This window comes from Haemorhous mexicanus, chromosome 7, assembly GCF_027477595.1.
Source record: "Haemorhous mexicanus isolate bHaeMex1 chromosome 7, bHaeMex1.pri, whole genome shotgun sequence".
NCBI lineage: Eukaryota > Metazoa > Chordata > Aves > Passeriformes > Fringillidae > Haemorhous > Haemorhous mexicanus.
In genome coordinates, this window is record NC_082347.1 from 38,244,241 (window position 1) to 38,270,387 (window position 26,147).

The 26,147-nt window shown below is 41.8% G+C and overlaps 1 protein-coding gene across 12 annotated transcripts in view; it reads left to right on the forward strand.

Annotated features, from left to right (window-relative positions):
• Positions 1-26,147, forward strand: part of TACC2 (transforming acidic coiled-coil containing protein 2) — a 129,821-nt gene that overhangs the window by 2,673 nt on the left and 101,001 nt on the right. For 9 of the 12 annotated variants that reach the window (XM_059852078.1, XM_059852079.1, XM_059852081.1 and 6 more), the window contains exon 1: positions 24,185-24,357. Coding sequence is in view for 3 of the 12 variants with exons in the window: in XM_059852072.1 (XP_059708055.1) it covers positions 11,550-11,554; positions 13,129-13,189; positions 24,185-24,357 (239 nt within the window). In the remaining 9 variants the exon portion in view is untranslated. Of the gene's footprint in view, positions 1-6,719; positions 6,849-8,655; positions 8,822-11,476; positions 11,555-13,128; positions 13,190-24,184; positions 24,358-26,147 lie in introns of those variants that run through there. The other 3 variants (XM_059852074.1, XM_059852073.1, XM_059852072.1) reach the window with 3 other exon arrangements.

The following is a 26,147-nucleotide window of genomic DNA, read 5'->3' on the forward strand; positions in this document are numbered from 1 at the left end:
TTTGGTAAATATTATTTCAGAACATTTTGCCCCATTCCCAAAATGTGTTTCCTGCAACAGACTTGTAAAAAAATACCTCTTTTGGGGAGATGCTAAAACAGGGAAGGATTTGTTCCTCAGCTCTGTTTTCTGTGATTCTCTGAAGTGTCAGCCAACCAGCACCATTTCTGTGCACTGAGGGTTCACTGTCAGATTTTCACAAACCCTCCAAAAAAGGCAGAGAGGATCCTTCTAGATCTTCTAAAGCAACAGCAATTTTTGATGTTGACAAACTGACATAGTGAGCAACTCCTGGTTGAAGGCAGAAACACAACTGCTGCAGTAAGGGGAAAGGGGGGGAAAAGTACAAAGAAGCTGTTCATGAGTATCAAAATCCCAGTTTTCACAGCACAGCTTCATAAATCTGCAGGTTTTGACCTCATCTGCCCAGATTTTAATGTGTGTTTTCATTCTCCAGCACTTCAGGGGGATGTGTGTGCTCCATTATGCAAAGCTGTCAGTTCTAACAGCAGTGGGATCTGTTGCCTGTATTTCAGTGTCTGTGTTTTATATCTGCAGCATATTGACACTATTGAAAATACAGACATTATTAGTATTTCTTGTGCTCAGTGGCATGCCTCCTTTTTACATTGCTGTTACAGTTTCCATGCAACTTGCAACTGTAAACTGAAAATTATACTTAACCACTTTCTTGATGAGAAAGATCTGATTTTAGCCACACTTTTGGAGCACTGCACAGTTTTATTGAACCCATATGAAAATCTCTGCATGATACTAGGGGCAGGAGGTTTAAATTCATGGCCTACATAAAGCGGGGGCTTTTTTTCAGTTTCTTTGATAGACTCTTAAATCACACAATGCTCACACCAAGGGGTGAAATGTGTCAGGACCACTGATCATGGAAATATTCTTGAATTCTAATAAACAAGGCTAAACATTTCTTAATATTCCTACATGCAATATTTAGTTCCTGCATGAAGAATCACCAGCCCAAAACAAAGATTTCAGTCATGGCACTATAAAACCATTTCTACTGGTAAAAAGATTTCAAGAGTTTTGGAAACTATGCTTGAGCCTTTTGCACTAATATAATGTACTGTCTCATATTATCATTTTGTGGCAAGTTCTGTTCTTACATATGAAGAGTTTTGTAGAGTCAGTCTATGGGCTATTACACTTTTCAGAGGAGAATATTACTCATTTCTAGATGCACAGGAGCTCACCAAGTAATCTTTAAGAGTTTTCTCAAACAAGAGGGAAAGACTCACATTTGGGTACAAGAGGAAACCTAAATCTTTATTCACATGAACTTTAGAGTGAAGAAACAATTGTAGGCCTTATTTTGTGCTCATTCCACTGGCTTGAAATGTGCTTAATATCCATGTTTTGGTACTGGTGACTGGTACTTAGTTGTCTGCATGCTGTCATGGTTTCCTATTTAAAATAGAATTTTTATATATTCAAGGTTATAATCCCTGCTTAAAAGTGCCAGTGTAGTGCATAATTATGTAAAACAACTATTTGGTGAGCCTGGTCTCCAGGGAACCCTCCCAAACCAAAACTGAGATTGAGTTCAGGTACTGTAAAGCCTGCAACTGGCATGTTCCTTAATGATGATGAAATGCCAATGAAAAAATACACCTGTACATTAGGAGTGAACTTCTGAAACTGGATATTGTGGGAAATGAGTGGAAAATGAGAACATGAATATAAATAGTGGAGACCCAGCTGGGGAAGGCAATAAGTTCTAAGAGTTTAAATCTGTCATTAGGTGAAGCTGATTAGGTTTAGGTCTGTCAGGAGGATGAAGAGTTGTGCCATCTGTAACAACAGTGAGCAGCTTAGGGAACTTTATCTCCACCAACCACCAGGGATCACCAGGACCACTTCCCACCAGCATAGCATTAGATCATCTTCTAAAAAAGCCACTGCCACAAAGGCAAACATCAAACCTGGTCTGGAGGGGGATAATGCAGTTCAGGCACCATTTGTTGTCACCAGGTCATCATAAATACATGGAAGAGTGGCTGTAACTGACTCCTCTCAATCTTGTTTTGCAATTCTGCTTAGTTGAATCAAAGGAATCAGGGGGAAAATAGGTTTATCATTTATATTCAGCATAAACATTAATTCATTACATTAGTTTTAACATGTTAACAGGTATGAAACTATGGTAATGTCTGCAAGGAAGCATTCTTATTAGTAAGCAATTATTATCCTTTGGAAAAAAGCACATAAATTTATTTTAGCCTTACTGTTGGGTTGTTGTTTTGGGTTTGTTTTTTTTTTTTTTATGGATGATGTTGGTCTGCACAAAACTGTTCTTGGCTGACCTTGCAAGTAAACCTGAGGAAACATTTTGGTCCTGATTTTCCTTGAAATCTGATGGAGTCTTTTTATGCAGGGTTAGATCATACTTAGAAAAGTCCCTAATCCAGGGAATATTCCATGTCAAATATAATCTCTTCTTTTAGAACAGTCATGCCAAATCAAACCAGTAATCATCTTCATTCTGCATCATTATTCTGAGGGCTGAACACCAGCTGTACTTTCCTGCTTAGCCCAGGATTACACAACATATTAACAGCCAGATCACTCAACTCCCCTGTGCCTTAATTTCTGCTTTTCTAAAATGTCAGCAGCATTCTCCTGCTCTGTGGGTCGGTGAGGAACTTGTACAAGTAATTCAAATAAATGCTTGGAGCACACCTAAGTGTTGTGTTTACTAAATATAACTTTTTCAAGGGGCAGAAGACTGAAGAAACTCAACAAATTTAGGTCCAAAGTAAATATTTTTTTCATCCAAACTCGGGAATCTTTGTAAACAACTTATCAGCACTATCTTGACTACAGTTTCAGAGGTCAGTGACTCAGTTCCCAGAGTTAGTCCTGCAAAAACCTAATACACTTGCTTGGACTAGAATATGAAATCCAACCCCTGTCTGGCCATTAACAAGTTGTCTTGGTGTGCAGCTCTCCTGAGAGGTTTAATTTCACAGCCTGCTCTCACTACTGACAAAACACAGCATTTCTGGAGTAAGAGTATTGACAACTGCAAAATATTCAATAGCTGAATTTTATCTAATTTATTCTCACTCAGTGATCTAACAGCTATCACGAAATTATTAAAAACAGCCTCAGGCTACATGGCCTCTAACTGAGGATGAAGGATATAATCTGCATAAGATATGTGCATTTATAGATATGGAATATTTAATATATGCATGTGTATATATGTGTGACTGTGTGGTAGGTGGCTATGTACCTGTGTTGTGTCAGCAGAAAGAAAACCAATAAACATCCTGAGGAGAGTCTCTGAGTGCTGGAGGCTTTCCAGGAGCCTGAGAAGTGTTCTCCTCCCCTGGGATATCTGTGTGGGCATGGAGGGTGTGTGAGCACAAAGCCCAGAAAGCAGCTGCAACCTGCCAAGCCTGACATGTCAACACACACCTCAGGCCAGGAAAGTGGGAGATTAAATCCTGCTGCCATCCACAGTTAGGGAGAGACAGTGGCTGGCAGCTGGTTCAGACCCCAAAGCTAAAGCAGGAGAAGCAGGAAGGAACCCCTTCCCCCTGATCTGCCTCTTCCCTGCCTTCCCATCGGCTCTCAGAAAACCAGTGCCTGTGGCAACTCTGCTCTGCCTTGTATTCCCACTGAGTCTCCTGGAGAAAGGGAGGAAAAAAAAGGGAATGCATGAACAGAAGAAACAGGTAAACTCAGAAGGGAAAGCAAGAAAAGTAATTTGAAGGAGGAAGGACCTGAAAAGGGGCAAGAAGGGGCTTGGAACACAAATCATGTGAGGAGCAACTGAGGGAGCTGGGGGTGCTCAGCCTGGAGAAAAGGAGACTCAGGGGTGCCCCCATCACTCTCACAGCTCCTGAAAGGTGCCTGTGCTCAGCTGGGGCTGGGCTCTGTCTCCAGCAGCACTGACACAACCAGAGCACACAGCCTCAAGGGAAATACAGGTTGGATATTGGGATTTTTTTTTTTTTTCATAGAAAGTGTGATAAAGCTCTGGAATGGCTGCCCAGGGGAGGTGGTGGAGTCACCACCCTGGGTGTGTTTAACAAAGCCTGGATGTGGCACTGGGTGCCAGGGGTTAGTTGAGGGGTTGGGGCTGGGCTGGACTGGATGATCTTGAAGGTTTCTTCCAACCCAGAAATTCTGTGAATTCTGTGAAAGAAATAATTCATCCTGTGATGTATTCTTCCCAGGCCCTACATGAGCCTCTAGACATGTTAAACCAACTGATTCCCACCTTGTTTCTCCTCTGCCTCACATAATGTGGATTTTTATCTCCCCAACTTGTGTCCTACCATTCCCAGTGCTGAGACTGGACACCAGAGCAGGCAGACCAGCTCAAGGAGCAGAGAGCAGGTTCTAAAAATCCTCCTCTCACCTCAGACCTCCCACCACTACTTCCAGAATTTTGCCCCAAGTCAGAGGACATGTTCTTCCTGCTTCAGCTGGGAGGTTTAGGAACAGAAATTCCTCACTTTGACTGAATGACTGTTTGCATTTAGAGTGTGAAAACACATGTAAACTTTGTCAGGTTGGCTATGGAACTGATTTATACAGCCATATATGGCTCATAATACAAGTTTGGGGAGATATAGTTGATAAATCATAATTAGCTGTTTATAATAAGCAGTAATAATAAGGAAATATTTTGCAGTCCTGCACAATGATAGGCACAGATTGACCAGGTGAGCTATGTAGGTCAGCCTCCTCCATAGCTCCCAAGCCCTGTCAGCTGGTGCTGGTGTTCAGAACTGTAATAGGAATCTGTGTCCAGCTCTCCATAGCTGGAATGTGCATGTGGGCAAGGAGAGAGAGTGCACAGAGCTGTGTTTTGTCTGAATCCACAGCCTCCCCACTGACTGAAGTGCTGCATATGGAATGTGCTGAAAAACTGCTGGTATAAATGTGGCTTGGAAAGAGAAATGTTCCAATACTTGGATATTCTTATTTGGATCATATATATTTTATGAAAAACTTTTGGCATCACTTTAAGGACTAAGCCCTATGCAGTTCTTTTGACATCTGCAACCAGTGCAGCAGAAGGGAATGTACATGACCTGAAAACATTTAATGCTCAATGCACAAGGGAAAGATTATTGAGATCCACAGATGTAGGCACTGAGCACCATTTTAGGCACCCTAAGGTGGCCATGACATCCTCATGGGACTAGCAGATAAAACACAAAATTATCTGAGACCCATGTCTTCCAGAGAGGCAGTTAGGGGATGAGTAGAATACAACAGAATCACACTTAAGATTCCCAAAATCACTTTTATTTATCTTTGCTTGAAACTATATAGTATTAGGAAAGTTCTGTTAAGAGCTGAAATGATAGACTTTCTTTTTGCAGCTGGGAAAATATTACTAGATGGAAAGTAAACTAAAATTATTTAGCACCCCATGTTTCCTTAGGAAGGGGCACCTCCTGATGGAGGTTCCAATAGCATTAATTAAAATTCCAGCAGGCTCTGGTAACTGCAGCATGCTGAGGAAGCCAGTGCTGACATCCTAGTTCTGCCACTTGGTCAGCTTTTTAACCTTGGGCAAATCCATTAATCTCCAAAGAAATATGTGTCTTCTTCTGCACTTTTGTGCCATAAAACATAAACATCTGAAGGATGCAGGAGTGCCCTGAAGTGACACATGGGGCTGATTAGAAGCAATGAAGTATGTCACCAACTGGATTTTTCCAGGCCAGGTTGAATCAGGTTTCAATCACCCTGATTGAAAATTAGCCAGAAATGGGAAGAATAATTTTAACTTTCATAACCTGTTTTTTAAAGCATGCTTTCATGTCTTAGTGGCAGCTACTCAGCATGCCTGCTTCTTTTCTTTCACACTTGTACATGAAGTGGGGCACATCAGCCAAGGCTGGGCTGCATCCTCTGCTGTCCTCTGAACCTCAGTCCTACATGGGCTCAGTGATGTGATCTCCAGAGGCAGAGATCTGGTTTTCTTGGGGGAAGGGCACAAAAACACAATTTCACAACTCTCCCAAAAATCCAGCTCAGCTTTCCAAGCGTTGCCAAGCGACATCACGGCTTCACAGCAGATCCAGCTGCTGATGTTACCAAGCAACGTCCTCCCATCAAGTTGTGCACTTGAAAACCATTCCTTGTTTATTAATTCTCATGGTGGGCCATGGTTTCCCCCCCAGATCTTGGTATTTGCTCTTCTAGAATTTGTGAGAAAGCAAAAGGCAAAGGACTGTCGTAGGTCAGTCGTTCTTGCAGATCTCTGTGATATTGTTGGAATATGCAGAAATTTGGAATGGTTTTGCACTATTAGATCAAGATTGGAGAAGAGTAAAATTCTGAACACCCTCCCTTTCTTCTCTTGCCTATGGGAACAGCTGGTGTGTGATAGTGATTCAGCAGAACTTTACAATGTTTTATATGTACCATCAATCATGTGAAAGTAAGGAACATAAAACATTTGGTTTTAAATTGGCAGTATTTGTACCATAAAGTAAAATGGCCTCACACTGAATTGTCTTCTACAAATACCTAAGGCAACATGTCTTCAATATACAAGAAACTAACATGTCTGTGTAGTATGGTTAGTAAGTGTACCCAATATGTATATACTGGGATTAAATTTGATCACTCATGACAAATTATTTGGATCTTACTGAAATAATAACTTATTAACCCACTACATTGCTTACCTTTTAAGTCTGAGCTGTATTCTCCCCTAGTTTAAGTCTTCCAGTCCTTCTGGGTTAAATCCTGTTTTGATCAAGAAAAGACAATCTCTCCCTGGATGAGCATGAAGAGTGGATGAGGAACCACAGGGGAAATTCCACACAACAGTAAAGCAGCCCAATGTGAGTACTTCTTCCTCCCACCATAAAATCAAAGAGAAATAGAGACATGAGAGCATGGGGAATTCTCTCAGAGCTGGTGGTTTACAGTTCAGACTGAAGCAGAGCAGATCAGCCTCTGCAAAGGTGGGAACAGCTTGCAGTGAAGAAAGGCTGCATGGGATATCTGGGATAGGAGTGAATTAGTGAATCCTAATTTAGACATGAGAGTGGGTCAGGAAACTGACCCAAAGCTGCAATGGCAGTGCTGTGGGTTGCTGTAGGCTCACAGGTCAGAGCACAGGGTGGCTGTGTTGGTTGCCCTCATTTCCAGGGCTCGCAGTTCTGGCACCAGTGCAGGAGTTGCCTGGGTGGCTTTGCAAACCTTACACAACTTAGCCAAAGAGAGGGATTCTGCTCTGCATGCATGTTGATAAAAACACACAATAGAAATCATCATCTACAGATTACTGAAGGTTGTTTTTCCCCAAAGTTTCTGCCAGATAATTGTTCTGCAAGGCAGCTTCTTCACTTTCACTTTGTGGCATTTTCTGGCCTTAGCTTAGACATGGAATAGCCCCAAATGTGAGTTCAGTTTGTTTTGATGAGGAAATAATGCAGCTAGCAGAAGTGAGGATGTATTACCAGGCTTGTGTTTTCCTGAGCTCCCACAGGATCCCTGCTCTTAAATTCATGGCAGAGAGCCTAAACAAAAAACATTGCATAATTTGTTGTCTATAAGACAACCAATTGTGCAATGCCCCCCTCTTTGGTTTTAAGAAAGAACACACTAAAATTTTGAATTTATGAACTTCAGATTTACTGGATTCTGATCTGGGCTAGGGAGACCAGAGAATGTTGGATCATCAACTTCATAAAAAAAAGATTTAAAAGGCAGGGCTATTCATGTAGCCCTTGATCTTGCAACTGTGCATTCCAGCTCATAACAGGCTTTATGTTCCCAAGTCAGGAGTTTATAGACCAAGATTTTGTGGAACAAAACTCAGCAGACAGCCCTATGAAATCCTGCCCTTTAGCCATGTCAGGTATGACTTCTCCCTGCTGCACTCAGCAATGCTGCCTCACACTTGCAGGTGCAATAAACCCACAGTACACCATTCCTTTGGTTTGTGGCCCCAAAAAGCACCACTGGTGTTTACAGAAACTCATTAATCCCTTGGAGTTGCCACTAATGAGAAATATCTGTCTTTGGTTACCAGCTGTGTTTCTGAGCACCCCTTTGTGGAAGCATTTTTTCTTTTGTGGAAGCCTTGCTGGAATGGACAATCAGGGTTAATAATAACAATTAGCTCGCCCATAAACCAGTACTTCTTGCAACATCACATTTCAAAGGGTTTTTGTCACGTCTCCACCCTTCAGGATGATTAAATGGGAAATGATTTCACCATAACCTGAACAGGCACATCAACATTTGCTAGCAGGTATTTCTGACAGCTTCCAAGGGTAATATGAGAAAATGAAGGATGAGCTTAAACACATAAACAAACCTGAACACAAAATGCAGAATAGATTTTTTTTCCCCCAATTACTGATTTTCTCTTGAAAACAACCCATAACTCCAGTGTGTTATTGACACAGTTTCACTGAACCATTTTTTGCAAAAAGCACTGCTTATACCACATGCCAAGAAATGGCAGAAGTTAAATATGTCTGACCCAAAATTGATGTTCTCTGGGGTTGCTTTTGTGAAAATCTGGATTTCTGGCAGGCAGAGAGGCTCAGCAGCCTGGCAGGAGCAGGGGGAGGCCGGGCTCAGGAGGTGTAACTTGTTTTCCTTCTCGCCTGGGGTGGAGGCAAGTTGGTTGTTGAGCAGGTTATGAAGGTGGGTCCCGGAGAGAAAGCCTACATTTCATGAGTCTGAGGAGAAGTAGGAGGAAAATCAGGTGAAAACTGGTGAGGTGAAGATGGAAGGAATGGTTTGAGGACACGCTCTAAAAGCGTCAGTGAAGCCAAAGGTGCCAGAGAAATCCTGGAATGTAAGTGCAACCTTAAACACCCTCTTGTTTGCTTTCAGTGCAGCAGTTGTTCAGCTCAAAATGCCATGCCAGATAATGACTTTGGAGCTGTGCAGCTCAAAAGTCTCTGCAGGCTGAACAGACCAATTTGGTACCACTGAGCTGTTTCTGAGATATGTAGTGTTCAAATAATTTCAATAATGACATGTAAATTGTGAAAGATACTATAGAAAGATGATGAATATTATCTTTTGGTTAAGCTATGTTTATTTAATGGATGGATTTTTAGCATGTTTGTAATGTTTATTTGAAAGTCTATACATATGATAAAGCACTTTTAGTTTGCAACCTAAGTAATGCTTGTGCATTGAATGATTTAGAAATAATGTATGTAAAAAGGATTACAGTAACACTGTAATCTAAAAAATGATCTTAGCACTCTGCAATGTAATTCACACTTTAATATTATTATTGCTTGTTTCATTATTGGAGAATCTGTAATGTCTTTATTTCCTATTTATGACGTTTATCTTCATTATTAAGCAGATGGCAATGTGAGAATTGTGTGAAAATTGTGAAATTTCATGCTCTAGGGAAAGAAAAGAGTGGGTAGACAATATGATACGATGTGTTAGTGGAGATTTTTGACAGCTGGCACTTCTGCTGTGCTCTTGTCATTTTCTGCTTTGATTCCTGTGCATTTTAATTTAAAAACTGTAAAAAAATTATTGTTATCTTTCAACTCAATATTAGAACTTTGGCCTCTATTAGCAGCTGCTGTCCTTAACAGTCAGCATGGCTGAGCTGGTGCAGAAATATTGACAGTATATCATGCACTGGAGTGAATTTACTCTGGAATAAATAGGACAACATTCTGACATACATTGGCTAATCTAATGAAGAACTTGAAGAGCAAAATCTGCATTTTGCACAGTTGATATACGAGACCCCACCCCAATGAACTAAACAACTCCGTGGGGATTTGGGAGAGTTTCATTCATTCCCCAGTTTATGTTATTACTGCAGGTGCTTGTGAGGGCACAATCTGAATTTTCAGGTGTTTTCACATGATGTCTGTAGGGACAGAAAAACATTTGGGAAAAGCTCGGCAGGTCAGGGAACAGAAATGCCACAATATTCACTCTTGAGGAATTGTGCTGGCTGTTGAGGGAAGCACATGGCTATAGTGGAGTTATTCTTTCCCTCCTGTGCATTTAAACCTTAGTCAGCAGCTCTAACAGTGTGAAAATGTTTTATTATATCAATACACACTTAAAATATTATAATCTTAATGTGTTGTCTTGGAACATTTCACTGGGCTGAGCCTGAGAAGATTTGTGTGTGTACACATGGAGTACTTCATACTTGGGGAGCAGTGGTTTTGAAAATGTTACATCCAGTCTTCAGCATAGCTCAGAGCAGTTCTAAAACAGTTCTAAAACTGTTTAAAACAGGAGAGGATTTGGCAGCAATCTCAGCAGATAAAACCTCGTGTTGCTAATTAATCACTGAAAGTGCAATCCTGGCCCCAGTGATTTCAACAGGAGCAGGTTCAAGCACTGCTGTATCCCCTGAAGACAATCAAGTTTAAACAGAACACAGCTTAAGAGCACAACACCAAACTTCCCTCTCCCCAAGCCTCCTGTGAAGAAAAATAATATTTCAAGTTTTAAAAAATGTACTGTAGTAATAAGTAACAACATTCCTTAAAAGCTTGTATGGTTTCCTTGGGGTTCAAAGTGCAATCTCCCTTTTACAGCCTAACTTTAATGGAGTTTTTCTTTTCACACACTGCAGAGTAATCCCAAATTTTTTGAGAAAAAAACCTGAAGAGACTGTAATAATGTATAATTTTCACTTATTCAGTAATACAATAAATACAATGAATTTCAATGCATGAGCTCCCAAATAAAGTATCTAGGACAAGAATGTAAGTGAATCTCTGGTGTGGACTTTTACTATTGAGTATCCTTAAAAAAAATAGAAATCAACAATGTTTGGGTAGACATCTCTAGAATTGCTCAGAGATTTTTTTGAAATTAAATAATTAGAACTGAACTGGTATAAAACCAACAGTAATTATGGTAGGCAGATCCTTTTAAGTCTAAAGGAGGTGTTTAGAACACAACATTGTAACAGAATAATGCCTAAGAAAATCAGGGAACCATGCCAGTGATCAGGAGATAAAAAAATCCATTTACTGTTTCTCTGAGTGCTTTGATTGAAAATCATTTGTTACAGGGATATTCAGGTTTAACAGCACGGTTCTGACAATGTGAGCAGGCAGCTTGGTCCAGGGATTTCAAGTAATAAAAATGGTGTGAATACAGTTAAAACAGTAAGGGTTTCCCATGGGCTGTCCATCCAAAGTGACTTTGGCAAGGAAAATGTCTTTCTTTGGCATGTTCAAATGTCATGGGATAATCCAGAGCAACAGAGCTGAATTTCAAGGACTGTCTTTCCAGAAGACAGCAGAGAGACATGAGGAAATAAAAGCATAAAGAGTTCTTTTCCCTTTATTTGTGACTTAGAATCATTGTAAGGCTGAATGTCAGAAAGGGCAGCTGGCTGGGTGGCTGAGATGACAGCCCTTCACAATTTCCAGGGGTTTTTGTTGTTTTATTTTGGTTTGGGGTTTTTCTTACAGGCCATTAAGAGCTTTTTCTTTTCTTCCAGTGGTCTTTCTTTAATTGCTGTGTGATCCTGGACATCAGAGTTGAGATGGGCAACGAGAACAGCAGTGCAGAGAATGAGGTGAGTGTGACAGGGCAATTGTTCTTCCTCCCCTCCTAGCCTAGAGCAAACCTTTCAGAAACTTCTTCCACAGGCCACTTACCCCATATTTATCTTCTGCTCCCCATTACACTCATATTTAAGTGTCATTAATGGTAATTGAAAGCAACTTGGTGTGTTTTTTTTCCTTTGGCAATGACAGTGCTCCAAAGCACCAGGGCACAGTTCGGGCAGTACAGCAGTTACTGACATCTAGGAGTTACTACTGGGAAAATAATCACAGCAAATATTCCCTTATATTGCCTCCCCACTTCACATTTAGGGAAGCTTTTACACTTAAAAATCAACATCAGGTTCAGGACTGGGATTCACAGCTGAAGTCATGAACCCACCAATGACCACTGTCTCTCTTCTCTACTTCTGTGACCTAATTGCCACCTGACTGTCAGCAAATTGACATGGTGTAGGGTTTTTATGGGATGTAGGTGCTAATAAAGGAAGACTAATTCTGTTAGCGGGGCTGGCTCATCCCAGCACTCCAGCCTGGGGCACCCCAGGCATCAGGCACATCCCTGGGCAGAGGGAAGGGCCCAGGGTGGCAGTCAGGGGCAGGAGCAGTGCCCCATGGCATCACAGGGGATGACACCCCTGGGGAGGCTGAAATGGGGTCCTGGACCATGGACAGGCCCTGGGAGCTGGGCAGTGCCTGTGGTGGCCTCAGAGCCCTGGCACACAGCAGCTCCTCCTTGCTCAGAAATGACCTTGCACTGTCTGTGTCCCCATCAGGGACTTTGCACCTGTGTTCCCAGGGAGTGCTGTTAATGCATGCTGGTGTTTGGTGGTTTAGGTTTAGATTTTCAAAAGGAAGGCAGTGAAATACTCTGGCTACTGGTGTACAATTACAATAGAAGTTACTATGCTGATACAAGTTAAATAAAAGTTGTAATTCATTAATTTCAACAATTAAAACACTGGTATATCTTTTATCCTCTCCTCTTCCATATGTTGTGCTAGCTGCTAAAATGCATGAGGATTAATTTGCTTCCACTTCAGGTATCAGCAGATCTGCTGCACCTCCTGCATTGCAAAGTGGAGCCTCTCAAGACAATCAGTATTACAGCTATTACAGATTTTTTCATAAATAATTTTTAGAAGAAAAATCTTCCATACTTTGTGGTTATTCTTACCAAGTTTTATTGTTAGCCCAAGATTTGGTCCCAGCTTTCCTCAAGGTTTGGGAAGAGGGGAATGTCTTAATTTCTATAATTAAGTAGTGAAAATTTCTTATCCATAATGTCCAGCTTGCACTCAGGAAGCTTTTGAAAGTCAAATGTATTTGTTCAGGAGTCATCCTGAGGCTGAGAAGACTTTACTTAAAAATGACTGAATTTATCAAGACCTGTAGTAAAAAACCTTTTCTAAAAGGAAAGGAGGCTTCTGGTCTCCTTTTCAGACTGTAGAAACCAAAACAAAAGACAACCCAACGCCTTCTAAAGCAAAACAAAATATTCTAAGAATCCGAATTATTTTAAAAACCACTGTTAACAGAGGGATAACAAGAAGTAGCAACGAAACTTAAATATTTTGATTTTCAGTCAGAAATTCCCCAATATCAATAAAGCCATCCCTACACCACCAAGCCAAGGAGCACAGCAGGTAGTGGGTGATGAAACTGGTTTGCATGGTTTGCATTCAAAATGTTAGCACCAGGCTTGGCTGCTCCTTTTCTTCTGCATCTGCTTCTGGCTTTTGGCTTTTGTGACACTGACTGCACATTTGCAAGGCAGATACATTTAAGTTTTCAGCAAGTTGTAAAAAAAAAATCTGGTTTCTTTTAACTTTTTTTCTTTAGTAGCAATCAATGCTTTAGAGAAGCAGCCTGTACTTGACCCCCTTTGCTGGCTGCCTTTCCTTCCAACCCTAACACCACTGAAATAGCTCAGTTGGGGTTGTTCTTATGCTCAGAACCAGTTGGTCTGAGTTGTTTTTATTTATGTGTTTATCAGAGAACACCCCTGCACGGCTCATGCTCTCAGTGAGTCATTTGGAGGCCTCACACATGGTTTGCATTAAAGCTGGGAGAGCCTGTGCTAAGTTTAGAGCTCATTTAATGAGTGGGAAGATCTGTGGAATAAATGTGCTACTAGGAAGATTGTAGTAGACACTTGGAGAAAAAGTAAATACCCAATCTGTCTTGTAGGGACCAGCCTCTGAGGAGAACATCAGCTAAATTTAGTGACAATGAACAAAGAAAATGCTTGGGTAAAGCAAGACTGGGGCCAGCAGTGTGTTTAACAGAGTGATTTCACATATACTGATACTAACCATGCTCTGTTTTGCTGTAAAGCACACCAAGTCCAAACTGCTGAGAGATTTTAGGATTGTGCCCTGCCCTATTGCAGTGGCACAGCTTGTTGGGTTTATGCTGAATGAAATATAAGCTGCTTTTATGATGCATTTACCTTGAATAGTGAAACCCCAAATGAAGAGAAAGGTCTTTAAAGTGGAAAAGAAACATTCTGGAAGAAAAGATACTTTGACCCAGTTTGATGCTTGAGATCCAGCCTGGAGCAGGCCAAATGCAGGTGAAGCAATGGAGGTGCTCTTTAATGGGAAGTACTGCACTTTAGGGAACTGTAGAAGGTCTCAGCTGTTGTGCTGCCCATCAAACAGATCTTTCTTAATCCACCCAAAAGAACTGGGTGTCATGGAGGAATGACACTGTCTTCTTTTCCTTGACTTTTCTGGACAGCCAAATGCCCCAAAAAATCATCCACATGGCCTTGATGAAAGGAAAACCCTCACCTGCACAGAGGCTGATGTAACTGCACTTCCTCAGCACCTCTGGATAGTCTGGACTCAGGTGACAGCTCATAAAGCCACACTTAGAAGTGAGACCAAGCTGAGCAGGACCAGCAGATCTGCTCCCTAAAATGTCAGATGCAGTCAGGCACATGGTCAGTGGGATGCAGAGTGATCCCAGATGTGTCCCAGCCTCATCCATGCTGCTCCAGGGGTTGTGCAGAGAAGCTCAGGGACAGCTCCCAAAGTGACTGCATGTTACAGGATTATTATTGACTTCCCTGACTGTATTTTATCTTTATTTTTACTATTATGATGCCATTACCAGAGCAATTTTCCTCTTACTTTAAAGAGGTGGGTGGAAGATGTTAAAAACAGAAAGAGTTCTTTAGAACTGGAGACATGAGCATAAAATTTTGTAAAGCTTGAATAGGCTGGATTTTCTAACATGAAATACTTTTAACTCAGGGTTTTAATTCTTGCCACTCAGAGTTCTGAAGAGGAGAACTGTCATATTCCACAGCCTTTCTCACGACTACAGAAATGTAAAAGTCATCAAGTAATTTTAATGCTCTTTGAAGGTGAAAACTGCTGCTGAATTGAAGTTCTAGTAATGCATCTTCTGCCCCAGAGTTGAAGAGGGAATTTCAAAGTCAGTTAGACATAAGTTATTTCTACATATTTTGCTTTATCCTTTCTTCCTCTTGGTTTTCTGAATTAAGCAAAAAAGCGAACAAAGCTGGTTATTCCACATCTCTATTATTGTTCATTTCTCTTTAAACATAGATCTTAATGTGTGGTTATCTTTTTGTTCCTGTTTTCTGCCGTGAAATGTGTAAGACAGGCAACACTTGCCAGAGGGGCCACAACTTCTCAGGAGTCTGGAGCTGTCTGGAGTTGTCCTGCTGTGATCCTGCTCGGATTTCTCCACTTATTTCCTATGAACAAATCTGACTGCTGAGCATCCTGCAGCTAATATTCTGCATTATTACTTTTCCCATCTTTCAGCTGGTTTCAGTCTCTCTGAACTGGTGGCTCTGGTTAATTGCTGTGATAATTACTCTCCCTTCAGACCCTGGTGCTGCAGGGGTCAGCAGAGGACGCTGGGCTCAGCAGCAGCTCTGTCCCAGCATTCAGCCTCCAATCCCACAGATGGGAACTGGGCAAACCCCTCTGAGCTCTGGGGCTCAGCCTGGGTGTTTACATACTTTTTGAACAGTGCAGTAACATCTGTATACATTCCATTGTTCGTGGTCAGCCGGGAACAAAAAGCTCATTCCTAATTTTCCGCACAGAAATTTTGCCTGGAGCATTTTCATGTGATTCTCTGTTACCCTGCAAGGGCTCCTCTCTGGGGTTGTTGTGTCCACTGGGATTCACAACTTTTACTCCCTGAATTATGATTCTCTTTCATTTTTCCTTCCATTTCACCCAGTGCCTATCAGGATGTTGCTGTCAATTGGTTACAGTTTGTTCCTGATGCTTACACAGTCCTGACAGACCTCCAGCCACCACTTTAATTAATTAAGTCTTACTTCCAGTGGTAATTACTGCTGGTCCATTATTCCATAATGAATAATGTCAAGTATTTCTCTGAGTTTACTCAAAAAGAACATTCTATGTTTTCAGAGAATTATATATCCTTTTATGCAAATGCAGCAAATTCTGGGATGCTTCTCACTGCAATGAATAATTATTATTCACATTATTATTTACGTCTTTCCTGTGAGTGAAGGAGAGGGGATGAAAGAAGAAGATTCAAAGTGGTGGCAGAGTTCTTAATTTGAAAGTAGAGTGAAAAGGAAGTTGGGAGACTGGTCCTTTTCTTCTGAGTTAATGGTTAAAGCTTCCTCACAACTGTAAAGCCATCATCATTTCTCATGGGACATGAATTTATGGGTAGAGATGAAAAAGAAAAATACATTATATTTATAAAGTTCCTCTGTAATTATTTACCACATTTCTCCATTTAAAAAATAGTGTGAAAATGTTGGACCTGCATTTTCCACAGCTCTGAAATGACTAGGCAGGCAAACACTGTTGGCTGGGAAGCACAACAGAGTTTGGGACTCAACCTGGAGATTATTTTCCTGTAGTGCTTTATTTGACTCCAACAGCATCTTCTCAAGTCATTTATTGCCAGCTGCCCAAGGACCACTCAGCAGAAAGCTGAATTAGCTAAAACCATACTGACTGAATATTGCAAGTTAGGGGGTGAAGATTTTCTTCCCAAGTTCATCAACTTTATTCTCTCTCTCTCCTGCTGTATCTCATACACCTGCCATCCTTCAGAAAATAATCCAGCACTCACCAAACACCAGGGAAGGGACAAAGGAAAACAGCTACAGCCAGACTAGTAAGGATACAAAGCTAACTCTGAATTTTCCTTTGCTTGCTGACCACAGATCACATTAGGCAGGTGGGAAGGTGAAGTTGAGGAGAGCCATGCAGGAGTTCCACAGCCAGGCTTCATTAACCCTGTGCATACTCCTCAAACACAGCCAGGCTTCTCAGGTGGTTGAGGAGACACCCATGTTGACATTACAAGAATTTAAAGAAAATAATTTGGTGCCCTCAGTGGACTGGAATAGTCATAAACACAAGCACTGAAGCCTGAAGGTTTGAATTGTTCCTGCTGTGGCTGTGTGTTCTGGGGAAAATCTAAATCAAAGATAAGATGGTGACTATGAATATATGAGTATACACACCCCCCTACACACACCAGTGTTTGTTTTTGTGTTCACAGCCAGAGTCATTTCAGTAGGTGTTTCTCAGGAGGAAAAGCAGCCCTTTATCTCTAAGAGAAGGTCACGGGTGCTTACAATCAAAAGCTGTAAGAATTTTTCAAATACCATTGTTACCATATCACAATTTACTTTGCTTCTTGTATTTGTGAGAAGCAAATTAAATTAAATGAGAAGCCAATGCCAGTTTTTGCATTCCTGCCCCTTTGAGGGTTTTAATTAGAATAGGTATGAACTTAAAATTCTCCTCCTGTGAGAGACAAATAAACCACGCCAGAAGCAACAGCAAATTACATCATTACTGATTAAAGAAAAAATCTACTGTAATTGCAAAATTCTATACAGAGACTCCCTCAAGGATGGAGTCTGCTCTTCCTATCTGATCATGTCATAATTACATCCAACTGATGGAGTAGTCCCAATGTTTGGGAAGAAATGCAAGAAGAGGTCATGACAGGCATCCCCTGCAAACTGCTGTGCCCCAGCCCTCTCAAAAAGGGGCAGCAATGCACCTAGTTGTTTGCTAAAATCACATTTAGATCCCTTGCAAGGTGATAAAGCTGAGTTTTAGTGTAATTCTTCAGCTCTAAAGTGTCACATGGTGCTCAGGCTTGGCTCAGTGCATTAGGTAGTGATTTGTTGCTGTTCTGTGATGGCTCACTGGCTCTGCTGACCAGTGCTCACTGATTTTAATGCAGAGTTCCAGCTGTTAAAGCAATATCCACTCACTGTCTACTTATTTATTTTGGTACCACTTCTCCAAACAAGGGAGAGACAATGACTCTCCAAAGATATGAAGTTTTAAAACTCTAACTTACAGCTTGGCTACTGTTCCTGCAGAACAGCAGCAAAAGCCAGAAGAGTGAAAAGGTGATTGCAGAAAAACCTTTTCTGTCTTCAGAAATTTCAAGAGCCATTTAATAACCCTGATTTCCCAACCATGTGAACAACCTCTAGCAGCAAACTTTAAAAAAAAAACCTGTTCAAACATCTCCCTCCTGAAGTTGTAAAGGAAGAAATGGAGGACAAGGAAAGGCAATTTCTGGTTTATTGACTGAGATTTGTAAAGGCTTGCTCCAGCTTCCCCTCCACGAAACCAGAGGGAGTTGGAGGGAATGGAAATTCAATGTAACCCCTCAAAGATCACTCTGAGAGAGCTCTGGCAGGCTCCAGCAGTGCTGGAAAAGGATGTGCTCCATGGGGCAATGTGGCAGGTGGGAGAGGAAGCAGCTTTTAGAGAGAGAAAGGAGGAAGGGGAGTCAGGCCAAGTTCACCTTTCTGAGGGGCTGGGTGGGAATGCAGGGTGCTGGGCTTGGAGCTGGGCTGTGCTCTGGGGGTGCTGCTGGGCTGGGAAGCTCCAGCTTTGGGCTGTGAGCACGAGGCTGTGCCTGCTGCTGCTGTGAGCTGGGCTTTGGAGCTGGGCTCTGCACAGGCAGCACTAAAGGCATTTCTCTCTGCTGTGATAACTCCAGTGCAGCAGTGCACATAATCCTTTTGGCTGCAGTCTTAATGCAGCTCTCTTCCTTTTTTTAGTTTTTTTTTTTTATTATTCTTTAGCATCCTGTTCAAAGTCATTGGGAAAATAAAGTGACCCTGTAGATTTACTTTGTGTTCTTGCAGACTCCAGTGCTTCTGGAAGGGTTTAATGGAAATTACATTGCATATTTCAGGAGAATCAGTTGTATTAATTTAAATATTGTGCTGCCTTAAAGGGGAAAAAAGTATGAGCTGTTTAGTTTTCCTCCTGTTGTTTGTATGCTCTCTGTGACAAAGCTGGTTGGTTTGTTGTTGGTGTTCTTAATTAGCCCAGACTTAAAAATGCTGAGAACCTCTGTGTTCTGGTTTTTATTATAATTATTTTAGTCTTCCAGGTAACTAACTCTTTATAATGAGAATCCTTTTACACTTGAAGCAAGTATAGAACAAATTTAGCTGCAAGCTTCTGTAGTCAATCACTTCAGAGGCTGCATGCATTGGAACTCAAAAGTAATTTATTTAACTGCAGCTTTCTGATGGTACTTGTGAACAAAACATAGTCTTTATAATTGTTTTCACACAAGTTAATTAGAAATTTAAAAAGCATGCTTTGCAAAGCTAGTTCAGCACCTGATTTGCATAACTACCCTAAATTTAAAAAAATTAATAAAAGAATTGAATTATGTTTTTCTGTTGTCTGGCTTTGATTCACAAAGCATGTTCTTTTGTGATGATTACATGAATACATTAAATGCAGAAAACCAATATATAAAGATTTTCTATATCTTGGCATATTAGTAGTTCATTTTCCATGTAAATATCTCCATTAAGATTTATTTTAGCTTGCTGCTAAAATACTCTTTTGAGTTGCTTATGAACATATGTCTGTGCTTTTACCTTACTAGGTATTAGAGCAGCTTTTTGATCACTCAAACATCCAACAGAAAGAAAGAAATAAAGAGTGTCCACAGATCAAACTCCTCTGTTCCATCAGGGCCTGTGCTGCTAAGTTTGTTTTAATCCATGTTAAATTTGGTAATGAACTGCAAGAACAAGACTCAGATTTTTCTGTGGCCAAAGTCAGTCACTTAAGGGATCATTTGGAGATGAACTATAACTTCTTAAACATCATTTCCCTGAAAGCACAAAGCTATTTAAAAACAAAACCAAAAAATGTCAAAACTAGTCAGCCAAACAAAAAAGAAACACCATTCCCCTGACCTCAAACAATCTATGGAAAAATGTTAAATGTTAAATTTAGTCTTCGAATGTGTTCTCATAACTGACCTGGTTTGTTGTGATCTTTCTCTCTTCTGCTGAGTCTGCCCCTCCCAGTGTTTTGTTTGGATATAAAGTCCAAATTTTGGTGTAACAGCTGGTAAAATCACTGGGACATGGGCCCTTCTCTGTGTCTAATATGGAAACATCCTAATTTTGATGAGATGGGGGGTTCAGGTATAGCAGGCTCATAAATGTCCATATTCTGCACTTTATTTGTGAATTCTGGAGATGAACAGCAAACCTCTACCAAATTTTTCTGCCCCAGAGTGTTCTGTGACTCAGGGGGTGAATGACAAATTAATGTTAATGTTTCAAAGTTCCCTCCAGCAGCTGTACTGCTGCTTGTAGGTTTTCTCAGATTTGTAGGGCTCTTTCAGCAAAGAGCTGTTGGGTCTGTGCTGTGACAGGCTGGGGAGGAGCTCCCTTCTGTGCCACCCCGAGCCCCTGTGGCTGATCAGCTCCTGGTTATCCCCTGGCTCCTGGGATCTGGGATCTGGTGACAATCCAAAGGGTCCTGGTTATCCCCTGGCTCCTGGGATCTGGGATCTGGTGACAATCCAAAGGGTCCTGGTTATCCCCTGGCTTCTGAGATCTGTGATCTGGTGACAATCCAAAGGGTCCTGGGATCTGTGATCTGGTGACAATCCAAAGGGTCCTGGTTATCCCCTGGCTCCTGGGATCTGTGATCTGGTGACAATCCAAAGGGTCCTGGTTATCCCCTGGCTCCTGGGATCTGGGATCTGGTGACAGTCCAAAAGGTCCTGGTTATCCCCTGGCTCCTGGGGTCTGTGATCTGGTGACAGTCCAAAGGGTCCTGGTTATCCCCTGGCTCCTGGGATCTGTGATCTGGTGACAATCCAAAGGACCCTGGTTATCCCCTGGCTCCTGGGATCTGTGACTCTGGGTGACAATCCAAAGGGTCCTGGGATCTGTGATCTGGTGACAATCCAAAGGGTCCTGGGATCTGTGATCTGGTGACAATCCAAAGGGTCCTGGTTATCCCCTGGCTCCTGGGATCTGTGATCTGGTGACAATCCAAAGGGTCCTGGTTATCCCCTGGCTCCTGGGATCTGTGATCTGGTGACAATCCAAAGGACCCTGGTTATCCTCTGGCTCCCGGGATCTGTGATCTGGTGACAATCCAAAGGGTCCTGGTTATCCCCTGGCTCCTGGGGTCTGTAATCTGGTGACAATCCAAAGGGTCCTGGCTTGTAGGAGCAGCAGGGGGTAGGATGGTCAGGACAGACGGAGATGGGAGATCTCTGCAGCCAGGTCGTGGAACTTGTGGTTTATTGCAGAGGGCCTGGGTGCAGGGCCCTGCTGGGAGCTGCCAGCCACAGCTCAGAGCAGGCCCCAGAGACGTAAAGAGAGTGGGAAAGAGAGAGAAGGCAAGAGCATGGTAAAGGGGATGAGAGAGAGAGCGAGGTTCCCGTTACAATACCATAAATCTTCTTCTGTGCTGAATATTCTAATTCTCACAACCCAATCTAGTACAAGATACAAATCCTACAGCATTTACATACAGCCTCTAAGAATCATTACATTCCCACACTGTGTTACATTTTAAACCCTAAAAACTCCTCTTTGGACCCCTTCTGCCAGGCCAGCAGGGTCTGCTCTGACCCTTGGAGCTGTCTGCAAGCAGAGGGTGTTGTTCCATCAAAAGGGGATTCAGCCAGCCACACCACTGTTTTCCAGTTGTTCAGTAACTGAGGTATCTCAGAGCTTGCTTTCATTTCAATCTCACCTATAGTTTCCATAGTCTCAAAATCTTTTGCCAGGCAATCATATTTCTAAGGTTTTCCTGTTTCATCTTCCCCAGCCCTGGCTCTCAGGGAGTTTTGCTTTAGGGATTTGTGTGCATCCCCAGCATGCTGTGGCTGCAGAAGTGGGATGGCTGCAGGTCAGCAGAGCAGCATTGTCACCTAAAGAGCCTTTGGGGCTAAGTGGCTGATCTTGTGAAGGAGAGGCTAATGAGAAGCCATGTGGGGCTACTGAGACTGCACCATGTCAATTACTTAATGACTTAATTGCTGTGCATTTTCTGCTTTGGAACTTGGCAGAGGCTTTAGGAGGAGACAAAACATGCAGCTCTTCATCTCAGGAGAGATGTGAGGTGTTCCTCCTGCACCTGAAGCAGCTGGAGAAAATTTGAGGTGGCAGTAGTAGAAAGGAGGAGAAATGAATAATTAGTTCTCACTGCTCTTGCCAACTGCTGGAGGCATCTGGACAATTTCATAAATTGGACTAATTTCTTGGGGTTCTCTGTGTGGTTCTCTTGACCCTGCCTGCCCTGCTGGGACAGTAGAGGAGGTCATTTCTGTCTGCAAGTGGCCTGAAAATGATTTTTTAATTTGGCTGCTACAGTGAGGCATTTGTTTGTGGCCCAGCTCTGCATCTGACCCACGTGTACCTCTCAAGATGAAGCATGATACAGTGACTGAGTTAGAGCATGGCACTGTGGCTGCCTCACCTGGCTTGGTGGGAATTTACCTGCCCACTGACTGAGGGTTTTTCTTGATAATTGATTTAATAACACATTTTTTGATAGCTCTTTCTCTCTGCATACTGAAATAAACTCTCCATGCAGATTTCTCATGCAAACAAAAGCAAGGCTACCCAAAACTCTGCACCAAAATCACAACAGAGCCCTGTAAGCTCACTCAGCTCTATTTTTTTTTTCCACCCTGGCTGAAGGAAACAAATTTCCTTGTATAATTCTTGATGTTCTAGAATTTTTTTGCCATATACTCCAGGTTTACAGCCAACATACATACTTAGATAAATATTCTAAATGCCAGATGTCAGCACATGCTGGGTAAGTGCTTCATGACCATGAAACCAAGAGCCCTTGGTCTCTCTCAGAGGAACATGGAGAGATAGAGGAGAACAAAGCTGTAGTGAAGGGGCACCTCCAGGGAAAGGCAGAGGATATGAGAGTTAATCAAATTTGTCTGAAGTATGAAGGCAGTATTTTTGTATTTTCAGTGTGCCCTGACCTTTTCAGTTGCTCATTACACTTTGCTTGTCCTGGGTGTCTCATTCTGGCTCTGAGCTTTTGGCTGTGTGGGAGCACACCATGTTCACACAGAGCAGGGTAATTCTCCCAACAACAGCTCTCTGCAATTTACTGACTACTGCTAGAACAAAATAAACATTAAAATGAGTGAAGAAAACCCCAAGAGATGAGTTGGAATTGTGTACTGTGCTTTCAGTCTCTGGTGTGGCCCTGCAGTGGCTCTGCCATCAGTAAATACATTTATGTGGCTTTAGGTTAAGGGTGCCTTAGGCTTCTCACAACTAGAACTGAGAATTAAAACCACAGTGACTTTATGTTAAGGGTGATTTGGTGAAGCAGCTTTCCTTCTTTTTAGCTACTGTTTGATGTGCCAGAGGATTTGATAAAGGCCTTCATTCAGACTTTTTTGCTTTTCACTTGATTGTTTGTCTCCATTGCTCCAGTTCTTTTGCTATGCTCAAAGAACATCCTCAGCTACTTTTCAGGACAGCTTGTTCCAGTCCTTCTTCATGTTATAAAGATACTTCTTCAAAAAACAATAAAGTAGGAAGGTGCCAGTCACTACCTGATATAACCCTGATGCTTGCCCAGGACTCTCTTCCTCCCTGCAGCAAAACCAATAATTTGCAATAAAAACAAAACAAAACAAAACAAAAAAAAAATCCACTCATGCAAGGCATATCTCCACGGATGGAGATCCCTGGTGATTATTTCCCTTTGAGAAGAGGTGATGCAGCATAGCCACAGTTGTGGAATAGCATTTCTAGCTGTCACTAGAGAAACTACAGCATTGCCTGTCACTGCTATCAGAGAAGGGCAGCCTGGTGAAGAATCAAGCCCTCTGTTTCAATTCAGAGGCATTCTGAGCTATGTTGAAGTAGGAGGGAAGGAATCTGGACTTGGATTCAAGTGCCATTGGCTTTATCTCTAACTTAACTCCAAACATGCTGCTAATATTATGGGTGTCCAAGTTTATAGCCTGTTTCCATCCTTTCTCATTTTAAACTTGCTCAGCAAGGAAGCATTTGCCAGGCTTGGAAGAAGAGAAGATGATACTCTCCTTGGGTCAGTAAAGGCCCTGGCTGCTTCAGAACAATTGTTGCATTCTTCTCTCCCTCTTCTTTTCCTAGTACTTATTTTTGGCCCAAACACTTCCTTCTGTTTTTCTGCTGTTAAGAAAAAAAATGGTTGGGCTTTAGAACCTGCAAGTTCCATCAAAGTTGGGAAGTCCACCACAGAGGTTGTCTGTGGGCAGAACAAAACTCCTTAAGCTTATGCATTCCCCAAAACAGCAACAGCTGTTTAAATTGTTCTCTCTTTTCATTCCAGAACACTCCACAAGACTCAGAATTGGGCCAACCTCCTGGTAATGGCCACAATTTAAAAAGGAGCCCTGAGAAAAAGAGCACAGCAAAGTCTGGAGGTCAGGACCCCTCAGATGCTCTTGCTGCTGCTGTGCCACTGGCTGGGAGCTTATCCCCCTCCACTGCAGCCCCTACAAGGTAAGACATCAAGTTTCTTCCTGGGAAAAGCATTGGAGCCCTGATGCTGTTGATAGCTGGGGGTGACATCTGTCATCCTGATGGATGATGGTGATGGTGATGATGATGATGATGATGATGATGATGCATTCCTCAAAATAACCTCACACCACCAGACTACTCACTGATCACCAAACTGACTTTCTTGCCTTACTGCAGAGCTATAAACCAGGCTCCAGCTGTTGTAGTACCTTTCCATGCTTTTTGCTTGCACTAATAAACTCTCATCTGAGACAGAGCAACACTGAAGAGTCTTTGTTTTAACCTTTGGTCAGCCCTGAAGTGCTCAGGCAGTTGGATCATAGTGGGTCCCTTCCAATAGCCTATTCTATTCTATTCTATTCTATTCTATTCTATTCTATTCTATTCTATTCTATTCTATTCTAGTCCAGCCTATTTTAAAATTAGTGATATTTGCAACAGTTTCTGGCAGGTGAAGTCCTAATTTAGGTATTAAATAAAATCATCATTGACCACACTGGGGGTGTTTCAGGGAAATTCAGGCACATGACATAATCTAAAGGGATTTATGAAAAAAGAGCAGCTTGTTTTCTGGAAGGGGCAGTTTGGATGTGCTGTGGAGCTCTTACACAGGAGGATTTTTGCTATTAATTCTGTTTCTTCTGACTGCCACTAGCACATCTTAATTATCTACTGAAAATAATGGAGTCTGAGCAAGACTAAGACTGCTAAGTCAATTTACAGTGCTAAAGGTACTTAGGCATGAAGTTTAAAGTGATGAAAGGTTGCACTTCTTTCCTAGAGATTGTGTAATCCAGCATCACTCTACTGCTGAGCACCAGGTCTACACATGAAACACCTTTAACACCTTTTTCTTGGATGAATTTCTCCTGCCTTTGGGTGCCTCTAATGAGGGAAGCCATAGATGTCATTCCCAGGAGCTAGGGAAAAAAATCAAATATGTGAATAATGATGTAAAATTGGACAGGGTGAGATTTTTAATGTGCATTTTGTTTGTTTGTTATTTCAGTTATCAAATACCACATGTATCCTCTAGTTTTAGTTCCTCTTGATGGTGTTGTGCATAATCACTGCATTGTTGGTGTGTAACCATGCTGTCCTACTGAAGAAGACATAATTTTTCTATAAACTAGGAGGCTACCTAAAAAAAATGATGCATTCTGATTTGTGACAGCAAAACAGTAACTTGCTGCTATTCTCATCAGTATGCAGGTGATAGAAAGGGGGGAAAGAGAGGAAATGATGAGTGCTGCTAAGTGCTGATATTTCCAGTAGATCTATCATGACTAACATTGCTGCAAACTGGAGTTGTTTGTGGAACTTCACAATACCAGACAGCATTTGTACCAGAATCCACATGGACTCTGTAAGAGTGGAGACTCTTACCTTGGGCTTGGAATATTTGTGGCTTGCCTGCAGCAAGTGCAGTCTTGCATTTTATTATTCTTTTTTAACATAAGCATAGTAACTTTATCCTATTCTGCAACTAATTTGCATTTTTAAAAATGTATTTTTTAAAAATGGCAGAAGGGCAGTTCTGTAGGGGTTCCTTTCCTAAACATGAGTACCTGGAACGCTTAGATTTGTATTCAAGCTGGCTACAACAGCTTTGCACTGCAGCATGCAAAATTCTGACTCGTGGGAGATGAATGTTACATGGATGAGTCAGCTTGAAAGGATTCACAGGATTCTTGTTTCAGGAAACTTACTGGATGGGCGGGAGCTCAGGCAATTACTTGTTCTTTAGCCTCACTCCTGAAAGTGCTGGC